This window comes from Homarus americanus, unplaced genomic scaffold (genome assembly GCF_018991925.1).
Source record: "Homarus americanus isolate GMGI-L3 unplaced genomic scaffold, GMGI_Hamer_2.0 scaffold35762, whole genome shotgun sequence".
NCBI classification, from domain to species: Eukaryota; Metazoa; Arthropoda; class Malacostraca; order Decapoda; family Nephropidae; genus Homarus; species Homarus americanus.
Window position 1 is genome coordinate 472074 of NW_024757817.1, and position 21201 is coordinate 493274.

General features: G+C 40.1%; 2 protein-coding genes across 6 annotated transcripts in view; both read left to right on the top strand.

The window, feature by feature from the left end:
• The window catches only part of LOC121857824 (sterol regulatory element-binding protein 1-like), a 36914-nt gene extending 35007 nt beyond the window's left edge, over nucleotides 1–1907 (top strand). For 4 of the 5 annotated variants that reach the window (XM_042354086.1, XM_042354085.1, XM_042354089.1 and 1 more), the window contains exons 15-16: nucleotides 1089–1283; nucleotides 1465–1907. In XM_042354086.1, the coding sequence (XP_042210020.1) occupies nucleotides 1089–1283; nucleotides 1465–1526 (257 nt within the window). In that variant the 3' untranslated portion in view covers nucleotides 1527–1907. Of the gene's footprint in view, nucleotides 1–1088 lie in introns of all 5 variants that reach the window. The other variant, XM_042354087.1, reaches the window with a different exon arrangement.
• Nucleotides 1908–19415: 17508 nt separating this feature from the next.
• LOC121857828 (collagen alpha-1(III) chain-like) lies at nucleotides 19416–20663 on the top strand. The gene has a single exon (XM_042354092.1). It carries the CDS (start codon nucleotides 19416–19418, stop codon nucleotides 20661–20663), a length of 1248 nt encoding a protein of 415 aa, XP_042210026.1.
• Nucleotides 20664–21201: the final 538 nt, after the last annotated feature.

Here is a 21201-nt window from a genome sequence, read left to right on the forward strand (position 1 = left end):
CAGTAATAGAATTCGGTGTGTCTCTTGTTTAGATCCATCATGTATGTTCCTCTACCATCATTTTTCACCCCTTGATTATTTTTAGACCACTTTGAGGAGTTGCATGGTGTGTCCCCAATATATCCATACATCCTGAAATGTTTTTTGATGAAAATAATCCTGCAGTTTCAGATGGCTTAACTATGTTGGACAAAGTATTGTACATATTGTCTGGATGTTATGGTTTGATTAAAGTCAGTGACATAAGGTGAAGGTGAAAGCCGAGAGCTTAGTCTGTAAGCAAAACTGTTGTATTGACTCAAATATTTTTAAAAACTTCACAAGGATATAATGCGTCACCGTATTTTTTTAAAAAGGACAAAGATAAAGTTCAGAGGTCAAAGCCTTGCCAAGTGTTACGCTAGCATCAGTGTCTAGATATTTTGATGAAACTTCGTGTTAATATCACTAAACTAAGTGTGGAACATAGAATGCCAGAATTCAAGATCACTCTTGATGATTAAAATTACAAAGATTTTCCTAACAGTAACCTTTGTTTTGGTGAGATATAATTAGTAAATTACTAGTCAAAGGACACAGGGAGGTAAAAAGTTTATATAATGTCTAGAGGATAATTTTGATTCTAAGAGATATTTAGATGAAACAGATGAATATGTATCGTCACTAGGTTAGTGTGCAGAATACCAGTTTTCAAAAGCTTATGTCCCCCCTAAAGGTAGTGGCCCCAAAATCTTGTCCACAACATGAATTTTGTATCCATATTAATATTTTAATGAATATTCAGGTCAGTGACATGAATTTGGTGATATGTCACTAAATTCATGTGTTTTGACAGTTGTGCCCCTTTGACAAATTGAAATTTTCAGCTGGGGCTTCCATGCCACCAAGATAAGCAAGATATTTGCTTTTAATTGTTTGAGCTTCACATACTTCCCACATTTTTTCCCCAGTTTTTCTTCATGCTGTTATATTTATTTCATTATTGTAATTTTTTCTGTATAATTTTTCTAAGTACATGTACTGTAAATGAGAATACAATATGTTTTTATGGAAATGTTATTTTCTTTTTTCTTTTTTTTTTCAATCAGATAAGAAACTGGGGAGTTTGTCAGGTGAACGAGAACATGCCACAGCACTGATGTTGGCCTGTAGGCACCTTCCTTCTCCTCTACTCTCTTCTCCTGGTGAACGTGCGGGAATGCTGACAGAAGCAGCAAAAACACTCGAAAAAATAGGGGATAAAAGAAGACTTCAAGATTGTTACACGCTCATGAAGAGTCTAGGTACTGGAGTGTCTTCATATGGTTAATTGAAGATTTAATCATTTGTAATTTTTTCTACATGATTTATGTACAGTATTTTAAAAATGTATGATATAAGTGAGCATTGTTGAGTTTAATTGTGATGTGTCTAATTGTAATTTTTTAATACATTGTATGATTGATATTTATCATACTTTTGCAGTTTGGGGGCCTGTAAGCTGCTGCAACTTTTTTATTTTATTTTTTATTTTACTTTGTTATTAAAATAAATTTACCCTCATTGACCAAAGACATCAGTTTTGAAAGAATGTTGTTTGTACGTGGACTACATAGTATGCAAGTGAGGATTTAATTGTGTATATATATATTTATATATATATGTGTATATATATACACACAGTATGTAGTATATACAGTATATGAAATTATTTTTCTTAGCCCAGAAAGTGATTATCATTATCCTGTGGTAATATGTGAGCTGTTAGCCACCACAAAATAATGTGTGGAATTTTCACGCCATCAAAAAAAATTTGCTTGATTTTCACATTCCCTTATATATACAGTGTGTTTTCGTCAGAACTGTAAGTATCATCTATTTAAAGGGAAAATGTGCTGTATTGGTAAAAATAAAAAAATTAAAGTACAGTACTGTATTACAAAACAAAATCTTAAGTAATCCAGGTTGAACCTTGATTTAATGGCATCAACAGGACCTGGGCTGCACCATTCAATCCAATTTGCCATTGCACCAAGCACTTTTCTAAATCTATATAATTCCTGTTTTTTATGTATATAATGTTGGGGAAGTGACAGGCAGTGGTCGACCTTGGGCACCAACTCCAGTTTGATATTTATGAGGATGATGTCACGCAGTTAATTTAGTCTCGTACTAAGAATTAAGCAATGAGATCCTGATTAAACTGGTGAAGCAAATTTTGTCAGAGGATGTAGAGGAAGCTTAGGGGGTGTATAACTGAGGAGGATAGCTGGAGACAAAGATACAACACATTCAGAGGGGAAATTTTAAATACTTACCATTTAGAATTCACTATCACTGCATAATACCACAGACATGCATGACAATGGTGTAGTCAATTCACAGGGAATTTAGAACTACCTCTAACGGTTCTTCATTTATTTATGACGTAATTCAAATTGAACAGTTACACTTCAAACAATAACCTATCTTCCTAGCTAGTTGACCAGGGTCATCTGCCTCACAATACATTTCAGGAAATGGATCAACCTAATAATTATGTACTTGCATAATAGCCGCCATGAGGAGCTGACACCTACACGTCTACACTTTACTCTTTCCAAACACAGACTCCTCTTTTCAAACTACCTCAACCCACAAAGAGATGCCACAACTTTCATGACATACTTCCTCATTGGTCCCGGCAGGCCTAAGTCTTTCATTGGCAGGAAGATTCTGGGGGGGGGGGACTCGTACTGTTACAATACACCCCCTGGTTGCTTATATGAAAATTTATGAGATGTTTACAAAATATTTTACAAATTTTCATTCCTAATCCTAGCTAGGAATATCTAAAATTAAATAGCATATCAAATTGACAACACAAATTATGTTTTGCAATATTTGCACATCAAACTAATTTGCTAGACATCACAAATGCAAAAAAAATAAATTCTAGTAAATGTCAAAATAATGTTAAAATACTCTTAGTATTTAAGAAACGAAAACTAGAAATTGTTGAAAACAAACATAAAAAATATCAAATATGGATCACGAAATACAAAAAAAATCATTTGAAGTAAAATGATGGGTAATTCAATAAAAGAAATCAGCAATGAAAGTACTCTAAAATACAAATTATGAATAATGGTACGTCAAAATGCTCTCATAAATTCAAATCAATTCGGTATTACTGTAACTCATAATAAAAATAAAAATCGATAAGATCAAATTACTGGAAAATATTCATAATAAAATCACTTATGAAAAACAAAAAAGCTTAAAAAATTACTAGTCATGCTCAAATGAATAATAGTCTTTGATTTTTACCTAGACTTCACTTAATTGCTACACCCGGACCAGAAGTAGCCAAAAAGATAAATGTGCATGCGCTGTTGAGGACGTCACAGCATGGATATATGAGCAATAGGGGTTGGGTGTAAATGGGACCACCCTGTATATGTGGTTTTCTCCATTCTTATGTTAAAGTTTTAAACAATGTCTTTAATGAGGAGGTCTAAATCGTAGTTGTCAGAAATCGTGTTGAAGTTGGGCATTTGATGTACAGGGGGTATATATACTGATTCAGCCAATTTTGCAGTTTTTAATTTAATTTTTCACATGTACAGTACTTCATCAAATAATTTTCTAACTTTGTTTATTTTGTTTATCATAGTGTGAATACACTCATACTTGCAAATGTTTGAGGTCCGTGCATGTAGCAAGATAATAGCGCTTGTCATTTGGGGGTGTCCTGAAGAAGTGCTGCAATTCATCTTTAAATTTTTTTACCTGTTATAATTTTATATTTGAAGTTTAATAAGAACATCTATTGCAGTGTAAAAATGTATTAAAATAAGATAATAGGGCTTACATAATCTTTGACTTCTTCTTTTACACCCTTCCAGTAATACCGCTGGGTAATTTTTTCAGTTATGGCATTGATACACGTACAAAAACAGATCACCCTGAGCTTGTGCTTAACGTTTTCACGTTGCTATATATTATTGATCATATAGAATTTACTGTGTGATACTGTATGTGTGTATGCATGTGTACACATGGACACACACACACACACATTAATTTCTATATGATCAATGATATAGAGCAACATGAAAACGCTAAACACATGCTCAGGGTGATCTGTTTTTGTACGTGTGCATACTGTACAATGGTGATGGTGATGCCCACTCATGGTTAATGTCTTCATGTAAACCAGACTATAATAAGAAAGACAGGAAAGGAAGGAAAAAACAGCATAAGCCACATACTGTAGTACAGTATATAGTTGGCTGCGGGATCAACAGATTGCATTAGTGTGCAAGGCGCGGGCGTCACCATCACCCTTGTGCTTTTTTACTTTTATCCTCTTCACCACTGATCGGCTCGTTAGCCGGTTGGGCGATTGGTCACGCCTCTGACTACTTTTCCTTTTCTTTTATCCTCTTCACCAAAAGTTTGCCTCGTTAGCCGCTTGGGCGATCGGTCACGTCTGTTACGCACTGTTGGCAAGTACTGGGCATGCACCGGCTCCTGAATGTACCTGAACCTGCTCCAGTGTTGGTCAAGTCTTGTCTTGAAAGAGCTCACACTCGGTGCTGTCAACACTCTCTGGTAGATTGTTCTAAGAGTTCACAACTCTCACTCTGAAAAAGTTTGCCCTTACAGTTTTCTGGAATTGCGGCTTCTTCAATCTTGAGCTGTGACCCCTTGTGGGGCTAGCGTCCGCCAGCTCCAAGTAAGGACCTCTCGACTGAGTAGTGCCCCTTGAGATGCTTATACACCTCAATTAGGTCACCCCTTGCCCGTCTGTAGTATAAGTTAGGCAAGTTCAGGCGCTCCAATCTCTCAGGGTAGCTGAGGTGCCGAAGGGCAGGCACCAGTCTGGTGGCCCTCCTTTGAACATTTTCAAACAACTGACAGTTCCTATTATATCTCGGGGACCAAACGGGGCGACAATACTCCAGATGGGGAAACACTTCACTCTTGAAGATCGTTACGAGGGACGGACCGTCTAGATATCTGAACGACCTTCTTATAAGACCCAATAATTTATTTGCCTGATTTACTTTCTTCTCGCAATGGTCCGAGAACTTCGGCTCATTGTCAACATACACACCTAGGTCCTTCTCACATTGTCGCAAATAGTGCAGTTTCTTCATCCCGTTGGGGCATATGATACGCCTCCTTACCGTTGGTACGCCCCAGGTGCATCCTCTTACACTTCGTGACATTGAATCTCGGCAGCCATTTCTGCGACCATTCTTGGAGCCCACAGAGGTCCTTCTGCAGCTCTTCACAGTCTGCTTGGATCATGATTTCCCGAAATAACTTGGCATCATTGGCAAACATTTGTATGGAGGAGTGTACAACGTCAGGCATGTCATTTATGAAACAAACAAACAACAGTGGGCTCAATACACTGCCCTGTGGTACCCCGCTTGTGACAGGTACAGATGATGATTTCGTGCCATTAATCACCACACACTGCTTGCGGTCATGTAAAAAGTCTTCTATCCACGATAGGACATTTCCACGAATTCCGAACTCTTCCAGTTTGATTTTCAGCCTTTCTTGGGGTACACAGTCGATAGCTTGGCAAAATCTAGGTAAATATTGTTGATATTACCAGAATATGGGTCCAAATATCCAATACCTTAAGCAATTGTGTTAAGCAGGAGCACTCCGGCATAAAACCGTGTTGGCATCCTTTACAAGGTTGTTTCGTAGTAGATGTTCCATCGCGGCATCTCTGATACTACTCGAGTAATTTCCATATTATGCTGGTCAGGCTCACCAGTCTATAGTTGTTCGTGAAGTGACGATCGCCCTTCTAGATAAGACTCACACAAGACACTTTCCATTCACCGGGGACCTTTAGTTCATCCAGACGTTTACAAAACAGGATCTTCAGGGGCTCGGCAAGCTCGTTGCACAATTCTCTTAGCACTCTAGGATGCACCATGTCAGGGACGGGAATCTTATGGACCTTTAGCTTTGACAGTTTATTTCCAATACCCTCTTCTGTGAACACAGTGTGGGGTCAGTGCTGTGATGAACCATCTTTCCTCAAACACAGGAAGGTAATCTCCCTTGGTCCCTGTTCACCTAGCAGCAAAGTAGGTATCTGCTGTAAATCGAAAGTTGCGAATTGGTATTCAGGGAAAGTTGTTGGAGCTCCAATAACTTGCTTAGACATAAACCATTGACTTTTCAGGTTTCTATGCCCTTGACTCTTCAGGCTTCTACGCCCTTAACTCATGAGATATAAAGGCAAGCATGAACTTAGCACGCTTCCCTGTTGGGCGCTTTAAACACTTCTGCACTTCACCTTACGCAAGGATGTAGGGGGATGCCCAGTAAAAAACAAAAAGTTAATCGCATCCTCTCTTGTGAACACCGAGGAAAAGAAGCTGTTTAATGCCTCAACTTTATCCTGGTCAGAATCTTCTAACTACCATCTTCAAGCCTCAGGTCTGATACTCCTACTCCCGTTTTTAATTTCAACTTTGCATAGCGGTAAAACACCTTTGGGTTTGACTTGAGCTCCCTTTGTTGGAATTATATCAAGGGTTTGTTCAGTAATAGCTGATTGTTCTATTTATGATTCTGAAACGATTACCAAGGCCACTTTATTAATTTTTGAGGTTGTAAGACATAATTCAGCATTATATTATTCCTAAAATATCATTTTCACTGGTATACAATACTGTAGCCGATAGTGTGCGTGCCACTCTCCAGTACCTCCTGGGTTCGAGCCCGAGGTTGAGGATAGATAAAGAAAGATGTTTTTAACACAGCTGTATATATATTTATATATGACAGCATGACTCGGTTAAATAAATTACAGATTATTATAAATAGTCTAGCATAACATATAGGCCATTAAATCACGTTTTTAGCCTTATTTATAGAGGATAAAATGCGATAAGGGTAAAGGAACTGCCCACGCTCAGAAACCAGAATATTAGTAAACAACAAATTTACCTGGTAGCGAAGCTGTCACCTTTGCCAGTTATAAATTATACTCAACTACAGTGCCACGTTACCTGTGTATGGGAAACAGCAGATGCAGGTATGTGCTTATTTTAATTCTAGTAACTAATTTTCTAAAGTTAATGAAGCAGCAAAAGCAAATATACGGCTGGTGACCGTCAGTGGTTAAGTAATTATGAGTTTCTTTTAAAAGAGTTTTGGTAAAACTGCAGTTTTTTGACAATACCCCTAGTAGTTGAGCAATGTAATTTTCCAATTGTTTAGACAATTTTAAGACACTTTTCTTCTATGATGATTCCGGTATATTTAAGTAATTTGCGAGGGATACGTTATAAAAGAAGTGGGCCAATTTACAGTATCATACTGGTCCTTATTTCGATATTAAAAATAGGTTTCTCCTACGTGTTTGATGAGTTTCGAACGAATTTGATATTCATTTCCAGCGGAAGTCACGTGTTTTTTTAGATAACCCCCCACCAATCATAACAGAAAAAGTTGGATTTCTTTTTTAGAATAAATAACATATTACCAACTAACCAAGAAAACCTAACCTAACCCGTTGTTCATGCCCCAGACATTTAAAGAGCGAAGACTGAGGCCTGGAGCGAAGTGTGAGCAGGGGTCAGACCACCTCCGCCATAAGGAAACAAATTTTGAAAATTAAATATCTCGGTTATTCTTAATTTCCGGTGGAAATATCATAAAAGAAAGTCTTAGAAGTGTTTGGTTGTTAAGTGAGTTGGGTCATTACTTTGACGGAATTTATTACCTTTTTCCTTTTACATTTTTAATGTTGCAGAGGACGGTCGAAAATCATCTTAGGGCAAACCAATAGAAAATTACAAAAGCCAATATTTTGGTTTAATGTTTCTTCAAATTTCAATCATAACAAAAGAGACGTGACATATATTCCTTGACTCAGGATTTTAAAGCATTTTATTTTACAAACCTAAAAACCTTATGGCTCTTTAGCAGTTTATTATGCACATATTATTATATTGGTGAACTTTATGAGTCAATCACAAATTATCAGTACCCGGACATATATATTGCCTCTTTCTTGTTACACACTAACCACATATCATCTTTGTTTCAGAACATGTCACAGTGACTTGTAGACGCGATATATAGCCTTTAATAACTTAAGTTATCTGTTAAGTCAAGGGAGAACTCTTTAACTACGATGTCTTGAAGACCCTTATGTGACAAACCCAGGAGGAGCTGAGCAGCAGGTACTGTTGTGGTTATAATAAAATACTTATTTATTGCTTTCCTTTAACATTTTCCTCTTCCGGCAATTACGCCAGGACAATATTACACCCTACAGGCTCAGCCATGGTACAGTATTACACCCTACACTCACGGTATAGTATTATACCCTACAGTCACGGTACAGTATTACACACTACAGTCACGGTACAGTATTACACACTACAGTCACGGTACGGTATTACACCCTACAGTCACGGTACAGTATTACACACTACAGTCACGGTACGGTATTACACCCTACAGTCATGGTACAATATTGCACCTTACAGTCACGGTACAGTATTACACCTTACCGTCATGATACAGCATTGCACTTTCAGAATCACAAACTATCATCCCCTTGTTATATTTTATTTACGTTGGTTCACAGTGTGTACTACTGGCCCGGCAGTTCTCCTTATTAGTAATCCTACTTCTGTATCGATCAGAATGGAGGCCACTTTCATCACCAACGACCTCTGCTAGAATTTTTAACTGTTGTTAAGGACGTCGAGGGTGAGTGCAGCAGCCGACAGGTCAGTTGTAACTGGCCCCTAAAAAAAATGGTTTGAGTATATTAGTCCACGAATTGGCTCTTCAAGTTTCAACAAAATCGATTTAGAAATTGAGATAGAATATACCCTTAACTGAGTTAATTTGAAAAAATAAAGAAAAACATACATTAGTGGAATAAAAATGTCTTGCCGATGGTAGGGTGGGGGGAGGGTGGTAAGGATTTCAATTTTCCCCTATAAGTTTCGATTTCAATTGCCACGTCGTATTACACATATAAAACAAAGGCAAAAAATTAATGTTAGGCACATATAACTTGTACACAGTTCTGATTGTTTGATTAAGTGTTTCAAAAGTTTACGTTTTAATTCAGGTTGCGAGTGAGTGATGACTGTTGGTAAGACAAACATGCAATCACTCAAACACGACTTTTTGGGGGGGTGGCCTGTGGGGAACCTTAAAGCAAGTCTATCCTCATCTGACAGTTGTGTACAATTTTGGTAGCCGAGTTGAGGATGTTTGTACACTTGTGCCTGATCCACCATTTTTAGACTAGTGATATATAAATACTTCGTGATTGGTCGCTCCGTGTTCATCCTTCCTTACCATTAAGAATGCAGATACCTTTACAAAAAATTCAAACTGTCGGTATTTTGAATGATTAATGATTATAACAGTAACATGATAATAATAACAGTAATAAGAAAATGCATATTACGCGCGTATCTCTCAAAATTGTGTCACGAGTTCGAGTCTTGGGAAAAGTTACCTAACGTGTGTAAGTTGTGTAACCTTACCAAATTTCACAGGTATTCCAATTTCCTCCGTTAGTAATACTGGACAATAAGATTCATAATAAAGTAACAAAAATCAAACCAACCACCCGAACAGCTAATAAGCTGATAAATGGTGAAATATTATATTAATAAAATCAAACCACTCATGACCTTTCACCCTAAAGTGTCACCTTGACCTATGTGGTAGGAACTTAGGAAGCAGAGGGTTGTTCGTGACACCTCGTCTTGTTGACATTAATCTTCCTGCAGATTATCATCAGAATCCCTCCCCTGACTCACAAAACATACAGCCGACAACACGTATGGAATGGGTGGACGAACGAACAAACAAACACACAAACATACAAACAGAACTTCGATAAAATGTTACTACTGCTAATACAGTTCGGAAAAATAAGATACATATCTTGTACTATTACTTGTGGACAATATTGTGTGAGGTGTAGAGGAAGGGGAAGGTGACAAGACGATTTTTTTTTGTGATAAGTAACAGGAAACTCGAGGTTCCCATGACTCCCTTGTGGTGGTGACACAATCGTGAATAATAATAATAATAATAATAATAATGATAATAATAATAATAATAATGATAATAATAATAATAATAATAATAATAATAATAATAATGTCATTGCATAAAAAATACACATATTTGCATTACAAACACAAATTTTAACAGTGGGGTGATTTAAGCAATATCAACATAGAAAACACTATTTAGGTCCGAGCATCGATTTTTCCTCGTAACTGTAAAAACGCAAAACATAACGTCAAATTGGTGTTAAAGTTGCAATGTGACTCTTCTTAACAAGAGGGGTTTACATAGCACAGAATCTTTGTGAATCGGATCCCAGTCTATTCTGGCCCGGTGGTACTGTAAAGGTTTACTGCTCATAGAATTATTTACTGGACATAATGCTTTATATAAGCTTAGAAAACAAAATAAGAGAACCAATATTATCTCTAAGGAAAATAGATTTTATATTAAGTTAACTAAAAGTTAAATTACATAGCGTTTTTTATGTTGTACCTTTAGTTAAAGTTGTCTGATAGGATACGGAGAATTCATTTGTAACTTTGATTACTTTGCCTGGAAGAGGATCACGTCGTCTTAACGTTATCTACAGTATGTGTAGGAGAAGTCATATGGAAAATGAAACACACAAACAGAACAAACTGTGTTGGCAGTTTGTCTTGTGTTTGTTGCTGCCAACCTATAGACAAAAAAGAAAAAATAATTGGAAGGCACACGTCAGTGCAATTTTCAAATCTTTCGTCTGTACTTCCTCCGTCACAGTTCTCGCACCTGAGCTATTTAGTATAAACTCAACATTCATACGCCTATAAAAGTTGCAGTAGAGGGTGTGGAAGATTATTCTCTCCCTTTCTACTCCACATATCAAGAAGCGCTTAACGCACTGACCCTTTCAGCTCTCTCTGATCATCATCATTCTTTCTGTTTTCTTTTATTCTCTTTACCACTGATCGGCTCGTTAGCCGCTTGGGCGATCGGGCACGTCTCTGTTACGCATTGTTGACAAGTACTGGCCATGCACCGGCTCCTGAATGTACATGAACCAGCTCCAGTGTTGGTCAAGTCTTGTCTTGAAAGAGCTCACACACCGGTGCCGTCACAACACTTTCTGGCAGATTCTTCCAAGAGTTCACAACCCTCACTCCGAAAAAGTTTGCCCTCACAGTTTTCTGGACTTGCGGCTTCTTCAATCTTGAGCTGTGACCCCTTGTGGGGCGAACGTCCACCAGCTCCAAGTAAGGACACTCGACTGAGTAGTGCCCCTTGAGATGCTTATACACCTCAATCAGGTCTCCCCTTGCCTGTCTGTAGTATAAGCTAGGCAAGTTCAGGCGCTCCAATCTCTCAGGTTAGCTGAGGTGCCAAAGTGCAGGCACCAGTCTGGTGGCCCTCCTATGAACATTTTCAACCAACTGACAGTCCCGAGCATATCTCGGGGACCAGACGGGGTGACAGTACTCCAGATGGGAAAGCACTTCACTCTTGAAGATCGTTACGAGGGACGGACCGTCTAGATATCTGAACGACCTTCTTATAAGACCCAATAATTTATTTGCCTGATTTACCTTCTTCTCGCAGTGGCCCGAGAACTTCAGCTCATTGTCAACATACACACCTAGGTCCTTCTCACATTCAGTCTCAAATAGTGCAGTTTCTTCATCCCGTTGAGACATATGATATGCCTCCTTACCGTTGGTACGCCCCAGGTGCATCCTCTAACACTTCGTGTCATTGAATCTCAGCACCCATTTCTTCGACCATTCTTGGAGCCCACAGAAGTCCTTCTGCATCTCTTCACAGTCCGCTTGGTTCTTGATTTCCAGAAATAACTTGGCGTCATTGGCAAACATTTGTATGGAGGAGTGTACAACGTCAGGCATGTCATTTATGAAACAAACATACAACAGCGGGCCCAATGCACTGCCCTGTGGTACCCCGCTTGTGACAGGTACGGATGAGGATTCTTGCCATTGATCACCACACACTGCTTGCGGTCATATAGAAAGTCTTCTATCACGCTAGGACATTTCCTCGAATTCCGTACCCTTCCAGTTTGATTTTCAGCCTTTCGTGGGGTACACTGTCGAAAGCCTTGGCAAAATCTAGGTAAAAATTGTCGATATTACTACCCTGTTCCAGAATATGGGTCCAAATATCTAATACTTTGAGCAATTGTGTTAAGCAGGAGCGCCCCGGCATAAAACCGTGTTGGCAATCCTTTACAAGGTTGTTTCGTAGCAGATGTTCCATTGCGGCATCTCTGATAATACTCTCAAGTACTTTACATATTATGCTGGTCAGGCTCACTGGTCAATAGTTGTTCGTGGAGTGACGATCGCCCTTCTTGAAGATAGGACTCATATAAGCCACTTTCCATTCACCGGGGACCTTTTGTTCATCGAGGCATTTACAAAACAGGATCTTCAGGGGCTCGGCAAGTTCGTTGCACAACTTTCTTAGCACTCTAGTATGCACCATGTCAGGGCCGGGACTCTTTTGGACCTTTAGCCTGAACAGTTTATTTCTAATACCCTCTTCTGTGAACACAATGTGGGTCAGTGCTGTGTCGAACCGTCTGTCCTCAAACGCAGGAAGGTTAATTGCATCCTCTCTTGTGAACACCGAGGAAAAGAAACTGTTCAATGCCTCAGCTTTATCCTGGTCAGATTCTACGTAACTATCATCTTCAAGCCTCAGGTCTGATACTCCTACTCTCGTTTTTAATTTCGACTTTGCATAGCGGTAAAACGCCTTTGGGTTGGACTTGACCTCGCTTGCAACCAGCCTCTGGAACTCCTTTTCAGCCCTTCTACACTCTATCTTTGCTTGGTTTCTGGCTCTTGCATACATCCTCCTGTCCTGCTCATCGTTTGACCCAACCCACGTCTTGAATTTCTGGGTTTTCTTCTTAACTTTGTCGACCGCCGCATGGTTCATGTGTAGGGATCCCCTCGTATTCCTAGAGGCATTGGGTTTGCTCTTGGGTACATATTTATCGATCAAATGGATCACTTTACTAGTTATGATATTCAGCGTAGTGTCTGCGTTCTTGTGCCTTAATGAGAGAGGCCAGTTGATACCTCTAATCTCTTCCCTCATCCTGTTGTAATTTCCCTTATAATATTTGCACCTTGGCCTGGCCTTATCCTGAACTAGGTAACAGTTAAATCTGAATGACAACACTATATGATGACTGGTGCCAACTGGGGCAAGGTGTTCTAGTTTGGCCACCATACCCTCCTCGTTTGTTATGATGAGGTCTAGTGGCTTGGGTGTTTGCTCCCCTCTGTAATGTGTCGGGTCTCTAACATGTTGGAACAGAAAATTATCTCTCAGAGTTTCTACAAAAGGAGTAGCAGGGTTATTCAAGTCATTTGGCGTGAACTCGTTTCTCCAGTCGATGTCGCCATAGTTGAAGTCCCCCATGATAAGGAGGTGGCTAGGGTTGAGCATCGCTGCGTTGTCTATTAAGGCTCTTAAGTTCCCTTGATTTAGTGGGCCACAGTTTGGGGATTTGTAGATACACCCGACGATAAGTAAGTCCCCTCCCTTTAATTTAATTTTACACCACTTGGACTCTTCAAAATCCCCTCCCTGTACCCTCGCCTGGCTGGCTTTAAGGTCTTGCCTAGCATAAATAACCACACCCCTCTTGCAAGTTTCTTGAGAAAGGTTCGTAAATTAGTCATATCCAGCAATACTGAACTCACATTCCTCTGGGTCGATTCTCCTGTTCTTGTGCAACAGTTCTACAACTCCCACAATATCTGGTTGGTGTACCTTCAGTAGTGTTTCAAACTCCTCTCTCTTTTCAAGGAAAGTGTCAGTATTAGAACAACATAAGAACATAAGAAAATAAGGAGTCTGCAATAGGCCGGTTGGCCTGTGCATGGCAGCTCCTGTCGAGAGTTACTACCACTCTATCATCCATGAATCTATCTAGCCTCCTTTTGAAACTTTCCAGAGTTCCAGTACTTACTACAAAGTTGCTAAGCTAGTGTACATGACATTCAAGCCAGAATTTGTTCTCGGTAACGTCTCTGCTCTTAGTAGTAACCCCCCCCCCACATTCTAAGAAGCTGCAGCATTTGCTAAGTACACTGTATTTTGCAGGGTGTGGTTAGAAATGTCAATGCTTACACGGCGCTCATGACCTCATTACCTCAAAGATCGAGACAATTAGCTTCCCCTCGAAGCTTTGAAGAGATAATATGAACCAAGAGTGAATCGTATAGATAGTATATAAAACTTATTAACTTTGAAAAGCTACATGAAGCAGGAGTGAATCGTTTAGGCAGGGTGTAAAATTGGAAGTGTAGTGGAAAATCGTGATAGCCGACTCATAGACGAGATAATATACAGGTGCTGCCGCTGGGCTTCTCTTCATTTGGATTAAATAATGATGTGGGGAAATTTTAGGGAGGTACAGCCCTTACTACTGTGCCTGGCGACCAGAAAAATGTATACTCGTAGAATTATGCTCAAGATTTTACACACACCATTACAAACACCAGTTCTTCAGCCTCACCCCATTACTACTAACTCAAGTTCTTCAGCCTCACCACACCACTACAGACACAAGTGCTTCAGCCTCACCACACATCCCATTACAAACACCAGTTCTTCAGCCTCACCCCATTACTACTAACACCAGTTCTTCAGCCTCACCACACCACTACAGACACAAGTGTTTCAGCCTCACCACACACACCATTACAAACACCAGTGCTTCAGTGTTTCAGCCTCACATTACTACTAACACCAGTTCTTCAGCCTCACCACACCACTACAGACACAAGCCTCACACACAGTGTTCTTCAGCCTCACCACACCACAGCCTCAGTCACAGTATTCAGACACTAACACCAGTTCTTCAGACACACAATTCAGCCTCACCACACACCATTTTCAGTGCTTCAGCCTCACCACACACACCATTACAAACACCATTAGCCTACAAACACAAGTGATTCAGCCTCACCACACACACCATTACAAACACCAGTGCTTCAGCCTCACCCCATTACACAAACACAAGTGATTCAGCCTCACCACACACACCATTACAAACACCAGTGCTTCAGCCTCACCCCATTACAAACACAAGTGATTCAGCCTCACCACACCACTACAGACACAAGTGCTTCAGCCTCACCACACACACCATTACACACCAGTGCTTCAGCCTCACCCCATTACTACAAACACAAGTGATTCAGTCAGTGCCTCACCCCATTACTACAAACACAAGTGATTCAGCCTCACCACACACACCATTACAAACACCAGTGCTTCAGCCTCACCCCATTACTACAAACACAAGTGATTCAGCCTCACCACACACACCATTACAAACACCAGTGCTTCAGCCTCACCCCATTACTACAAACACAAGTGATTCAGCCTCACCACACCACTACAGACACAAGTGCTTCAGCCTCACCACACACACCATTACAAACACCAGTGCTTCAGCCTCACCCCATTACTACAAACACAAGTGATTCAGCCTCACCACACACACCATTACAAACACCAGTGCTTCAGCCTCACCCCATTACTACAAACACAAGTGATTCAGCCTCACCACACCACTACAAACACAAGTGCTTCAGCCTCACCACACCACTACAAACACCAGTGCTTCACCACATTACTACACACATCAGTGCTTCACTCTCCGCTACATACTTCAGTACTTCACCACTCCCCTACACCACCAGTGCTTCATTACTCCACTACACACACCAGTACCTACCCTCACCCTTACAAATGCCATAGATACAAATATACATATAAATATCTCATTGACTTTACGCTTGCAAAATACCGAGTTCTTAATCCAGCAACTGATCTTTCTACATAGCCCAGAGCCACGGTTAATACCCTGATTTAATTCAGTCCATCATCCTCTGCCACGCGTAGATAAAACGAGACGCCCCACTCACTTCTTCTGAGCCAGGCACCAATACACTGTAACTAGACTCTGTCCCTGTGAACTGTTTACCTTTCATCTTGTGCTTTCATTCCTCGTTTGGTTCATCATCACATCACTCGTGTGCATTGCCTTCTTCATGTTTATTCATTCCTTGCTCATTTCAATTCCACGTCTCATGCACATTTCATTCTCCATGTTTCCATTTCTCCTTTCTTTCAACGTCACATATCTCTCCGAAATTTTAAAAGACAGTGTGATAAAGTTTGATTGCCCATAAACTAACTGAATCATCTTCTTGGAACTTGTAACTATGGTAGTGTCTGATGGATCACTGCACATTCAATTTCTTAAAGAATATTGTTAACGTCAAACTTATACAGGCAGCTTAAATGTTGCGAGATGAGGGCGATGTCTATTAGACTTAGTTGTCTTACAGACCTATTGTAATACTATAGACTCAATGTTCCTTTAAATTCTATCTGAAATAGATCACCTAACTGTTTACCGTTGTTTGTATATCCTTACTGTTTACCATTGTTTGTGTGGGTATCCACACTCTCTATTATTGTAGAACTAGGCATATTGTATACGCTGTGACTCCTGTTGTCTCGGTAGGGTTGTCAAAAGTCAAAATCCTTCGTCCGTTGTGTCACATTGTCTAAAACAAAATCGCAACGATACTTTTTGGAACGAGTTGTACATTGTATACCTCTACTTACATTGTCTATATACCCGCTGAATCAACGTGAACACTGCACTATATGACGATTATACTGAATGAATACCTCTATCTATTATCTATCTATCTATCTATCTATCTGTTGAACCCTTTTTGGTTAGAATTTTAACCTGGTAGAAGATATGTTTTGTAACATTAATTAAACTATCGGTATATATGGAGTAGAAAGGTAACATAGATGAATGTAATGAAATGATATAGTAATGGCTAAGTACAGTATTGTAAAAAAATATATGAAATAATATGATTAAATGCATAAATCATTGGAACAATAAAATATAACAATACAAAATTGCTTTTATATAAAACTCATAAGCTTACTGTGAAAGAGAAAACTACATAGAAAATTATTGACTAAAACATGAAAAAAATAAGCACAGCATTTGAAAGAATCAAACAAGACACACTAGAACTAATAAGCTTACCATACGTTCCGGTGAGTCAAACAGGTTGTGAGATGTTAGATTATAGCAAATAATTGTTGTCAATTTGTGAGTACCTACAGTAGTGGAGGCTTCATATGGCAAGGACGAATGTGTGGGTTAAAAAAACGTGGGTAGACAGCGGAAAGTTAGTGACATGAAAACAAATAAAGAAGTACTAAGATTAGCAAAAACTTCAAGAGGAATAATTGAAATGTATAGAAAGAGAAAAATGAGATACCGTCTGGGAAGATATTGGAAGCACAATGTGTTGTCTAATGATAGACCCTGCTGCCATATGGCATCACAAAAATTGTGACCAAGTCCCAGGTTGCTGATTTGACTTTCTGCCACATTTACACTCAATTGCAGGGTTTTAATTGTTTTTCTTACTATTGACAACACAACATATATGTATATTGTTTCTCACTTTTTATCTTTTTTATAATTTGTATATTTCTTTATGGTTCTTTATTATTATTATTATTATTATTATTATTATTATTATTATTATTATTAATATTATTATTACAGTGTTGTTGTTGTTATTTTAGTTATTATTATTTTATTCAATTTTTTTAATTTTTATTTTTATTATAAATTTTATTTATTATGAATTATTATTATTATTATTACCTTTTCGCCCCCCACGCACCTCGCGCAGTCCGCCACTACAACAAAATTCAGCCCATAAGAGCCCGCACCGATAGATATAAGAACAGCACCATCCCATCTATTGTGAAAATAATAAACAACTCCTGATTTATGTACTGTACAGCCCTGTAAATGTATTGAACGCATATCATTATGTCTAATTCAAATGTAAGTTTGTATATTTTCAGCCACCGGCTGCAACTCTATTAATAAACCGCTTATTATTATTACACACACACACACACACACACATATATATATATATATATATATATATATATATATATATATATATATATATATATATATATATATATATATATATATATATATATACAGTGCTGTAAATTTATATCGACACTTCGACACCGGCCACAGATGATATCACTAATGCACCACTGGGCTTGGGGCTCAGTATGACTTGTGGCCCGTGAGGATAGCCGTGACTGCTTTACGCATGGTTTAGTGAGCAAAACTTTGACATCACATTATGAAACATTTTCACTGACGGTGATGATAGGCTCACCACCGGTCATGTGACGTATGTGAAAGTGCGAGGCAAGTCGGGTTGACTGGCCTCTGAGAAAGGAATTTAGCCGAAACAAATTCACCTCTGACACTCTTGACAAGCTTGACAAGTGTATCAATACATATCCTACGATTTTTATTAGAATATTTAGGGTTTAAAGTCTTCATGGTAGTCATTATTTTTGTCATTTGTTCTTCTACAACTAATGGAATACATTACATAAATGATTCATTCTGGTAAATTTGGCGAAACAATATGGAAGTTCTTCCTAATATTGGCATCAATTACGCCCGTGAACCCGTCCATAAAGTTACCAAAATATGGATGTCAGTTTCTGGGAATTATTTCGCTAAAATCTCACAGTTATCATTCAGAAGATTATATTCTAATTTAATCTTTATAAAGATTTGGACCAAACGATGCTAATTAGACTCAAAATTAAATCAAAGTTACATTTTTATGAAGAGCATTTAATCACTAGTCGATCTCCTGTTCAGCCTTGACCCCCCCCAACCCCCCCCAAGTGGGAGTGTTGTGGCTCGTCAGCTGATGGCCAGCCCAACAGCTGAGCATCGACTATCAACCCGGCTGGGTATCGATTTTCATGGTTTTTGAGCATATAAGACGAAACTATATAGCTATTTGATGCTTATATACTGTGAAACAAAATATCTAACAAATAAAAGGACAAGATTGATGAAATAAAGTGGCTTAAAGGGACACAAATAGCGATAAATCTGCTACGATCACGAATTCCTCTAGATTTCGCTCAAAAAGCAAGCTCTTGTGAACAAAAATTTTGTCAAATCTACGTAGGCAAACTGTAACAAAAATATTGATGAGATATACCCATGTTATTTATGTAAATAAGCAGAGTTTACATAATATTTTCAGAGTCTACAGATAATTTTATCGCTTATGGAATAGCATCGTCTGCAGTTTCTGCGCATATTCGATATTATTGGAACCTCACTCGAGAAGTTGCGTTCGTGGGGGACGAGAGGCAGATGTGAGATAGCTCCTGTGAACGTTGAACCCCCATGAGTGTATATACTAGTTCATGAAAACAGAAAGTCATACATGGGGGATTTTAAATACAACAACGCTTCGTCCGTAAGTTCCATAAGTACGGACACTTACGTAATTAACACGTCGACTCCAAGCGTGTTCTACTCCAGTGCAACAGACGGGGGCAGCAACTCCACAAGCAAAATGCAAGATGACTGCCTCGTTGAGCAGGGTGGAGGCGTCAAGCCGCAGGGGATGGCCACTGGCGGGGTCGACGGTTCTGACGACCAGCAACAGCAACAACAGCAACACACAAATAACGACGAGGATACCAAAACAGGTGTAAAGGGGGAGTCGACAGGTCCTCCGGTGGGGAGCAACGCGCCCTGCACAGTCCCTGGCCCTTTAGGGTCAGGCAGCACTCCGGGACCTTCTGTACTAGGTCCTCCAGGCTCAGGGGGAGTACCCACGGCAGCTGCGGCCGCCGCAGCCGCCGCTGCAGCAGCAGCAGCAGCTGCTGCAGCTGGTGGAGGTGGGCCGGGGTCAGGAGTGGTGGGAGGGCCAGGGGGTGGGGGAGGCCTGGTGGAGCAAACAGCTCTACCAGCCTCACTGGCCTCCTCTGTAGCTTCCCTTTGGTCACCTCCGTCCGTGGATGACCCACTCTTACACTCGGGTATGCCAGCCATCAACGGGTCATTGGCATTCCATGGTCTAGGGCCGAGTAACCCAGGTGGGCCAGGCTCTGGTGGTCCTTCCCCACTGTTCAGTGCCAACCTTGGCCCACAACTAGGACTAGGACCAACAGGACCACAAAACCACCAACAGCGTAGGAACATGCAGCAAGCAGCACCAAACTTCCCCGGGCAGGCACGACCCCAATCTTTAGGGCCTGCTCCAGGACCCCAAGCCCCCTTTCTGCCTAACAAGTACTCTTCATCGTGGTCATCAGGGCTTGGTTCACAAGGTAGTGCATGGTCTCCAGGGCCATCGCCCCAGGGTAACTCTGCTGGGGGTCCAGGAGGTGGGCCCGGTAATGCACCTGGGGCGCCATCGCTACCCGGGATGAGCTCATGGTCCACACGGGGCCGGGGTGGCATGGGTGGCATGAATCTCGGCCACAATCTGGGTGGGATGTCCTCGGTGCCACGAAAAAGCTCCAACCTACCCAACGCTTCCTCCATGGTGATGAACAAGTTTCGACGTTCTACGAGCTACCCAGGGAAGGGACCCTTTCCACATCCGCCCTCGTTCGAGATCACTGGTGTGGATGATGGCTTCCCTCGCGATCTGCTTCAGTTCCCGGTAAGTGTGATAAATTGATGTATCAGTTATGGGCTTTCGCTCACTAACCAAAGAAAAATACCCGGTATGTTATGAATATTATAGTTGAATGGTAGTGGTAATATTAAAATAAGTCGTGGCTTATAGTACATATCCATTTGGCAATTTCCCAAGGCGTACTGTACGGGTCCTGTGGGGTTAAGATCAAAATTTTGTCACATCTCTCAAAATGGCCGAGAATTTGATGATTCTAGAGAAGCCTAACCTTGGGTGAGAAGCAGTGTGACGTGTTTAGGCTAATGCGAGAGAAAATGCGACTAGATGTGGTCGTGACCCCCAATGCTCGTATGGTTATCTGGGGGAAATCACTTCGTGTGGATCTGTACAATGAGCCACCGTGTTTAAAACAGTCACAGTGTAACCTAGCTGACCTGTGACCACATCTGAATTTTAAAACAGCTCATTAAATACAGGATGCAGTTTTGTAATATCAGACAGGTGCAGTTTAGATACAGTACTGTACTACCAATAGTTTTGTAAGGAATGACCTGGAGTGAGATGTGTTAAAGTACAACAG

What these genes read in the sequence shown, in the direction of transcription:
- LOC121857828 (XM_042354092.1), top strand. Translation starts at nt 19,416, where the DNA reads ATGGGGGATTTTAAATACAACAACGCTTCGTCCGTAAGTTCCATAAGT.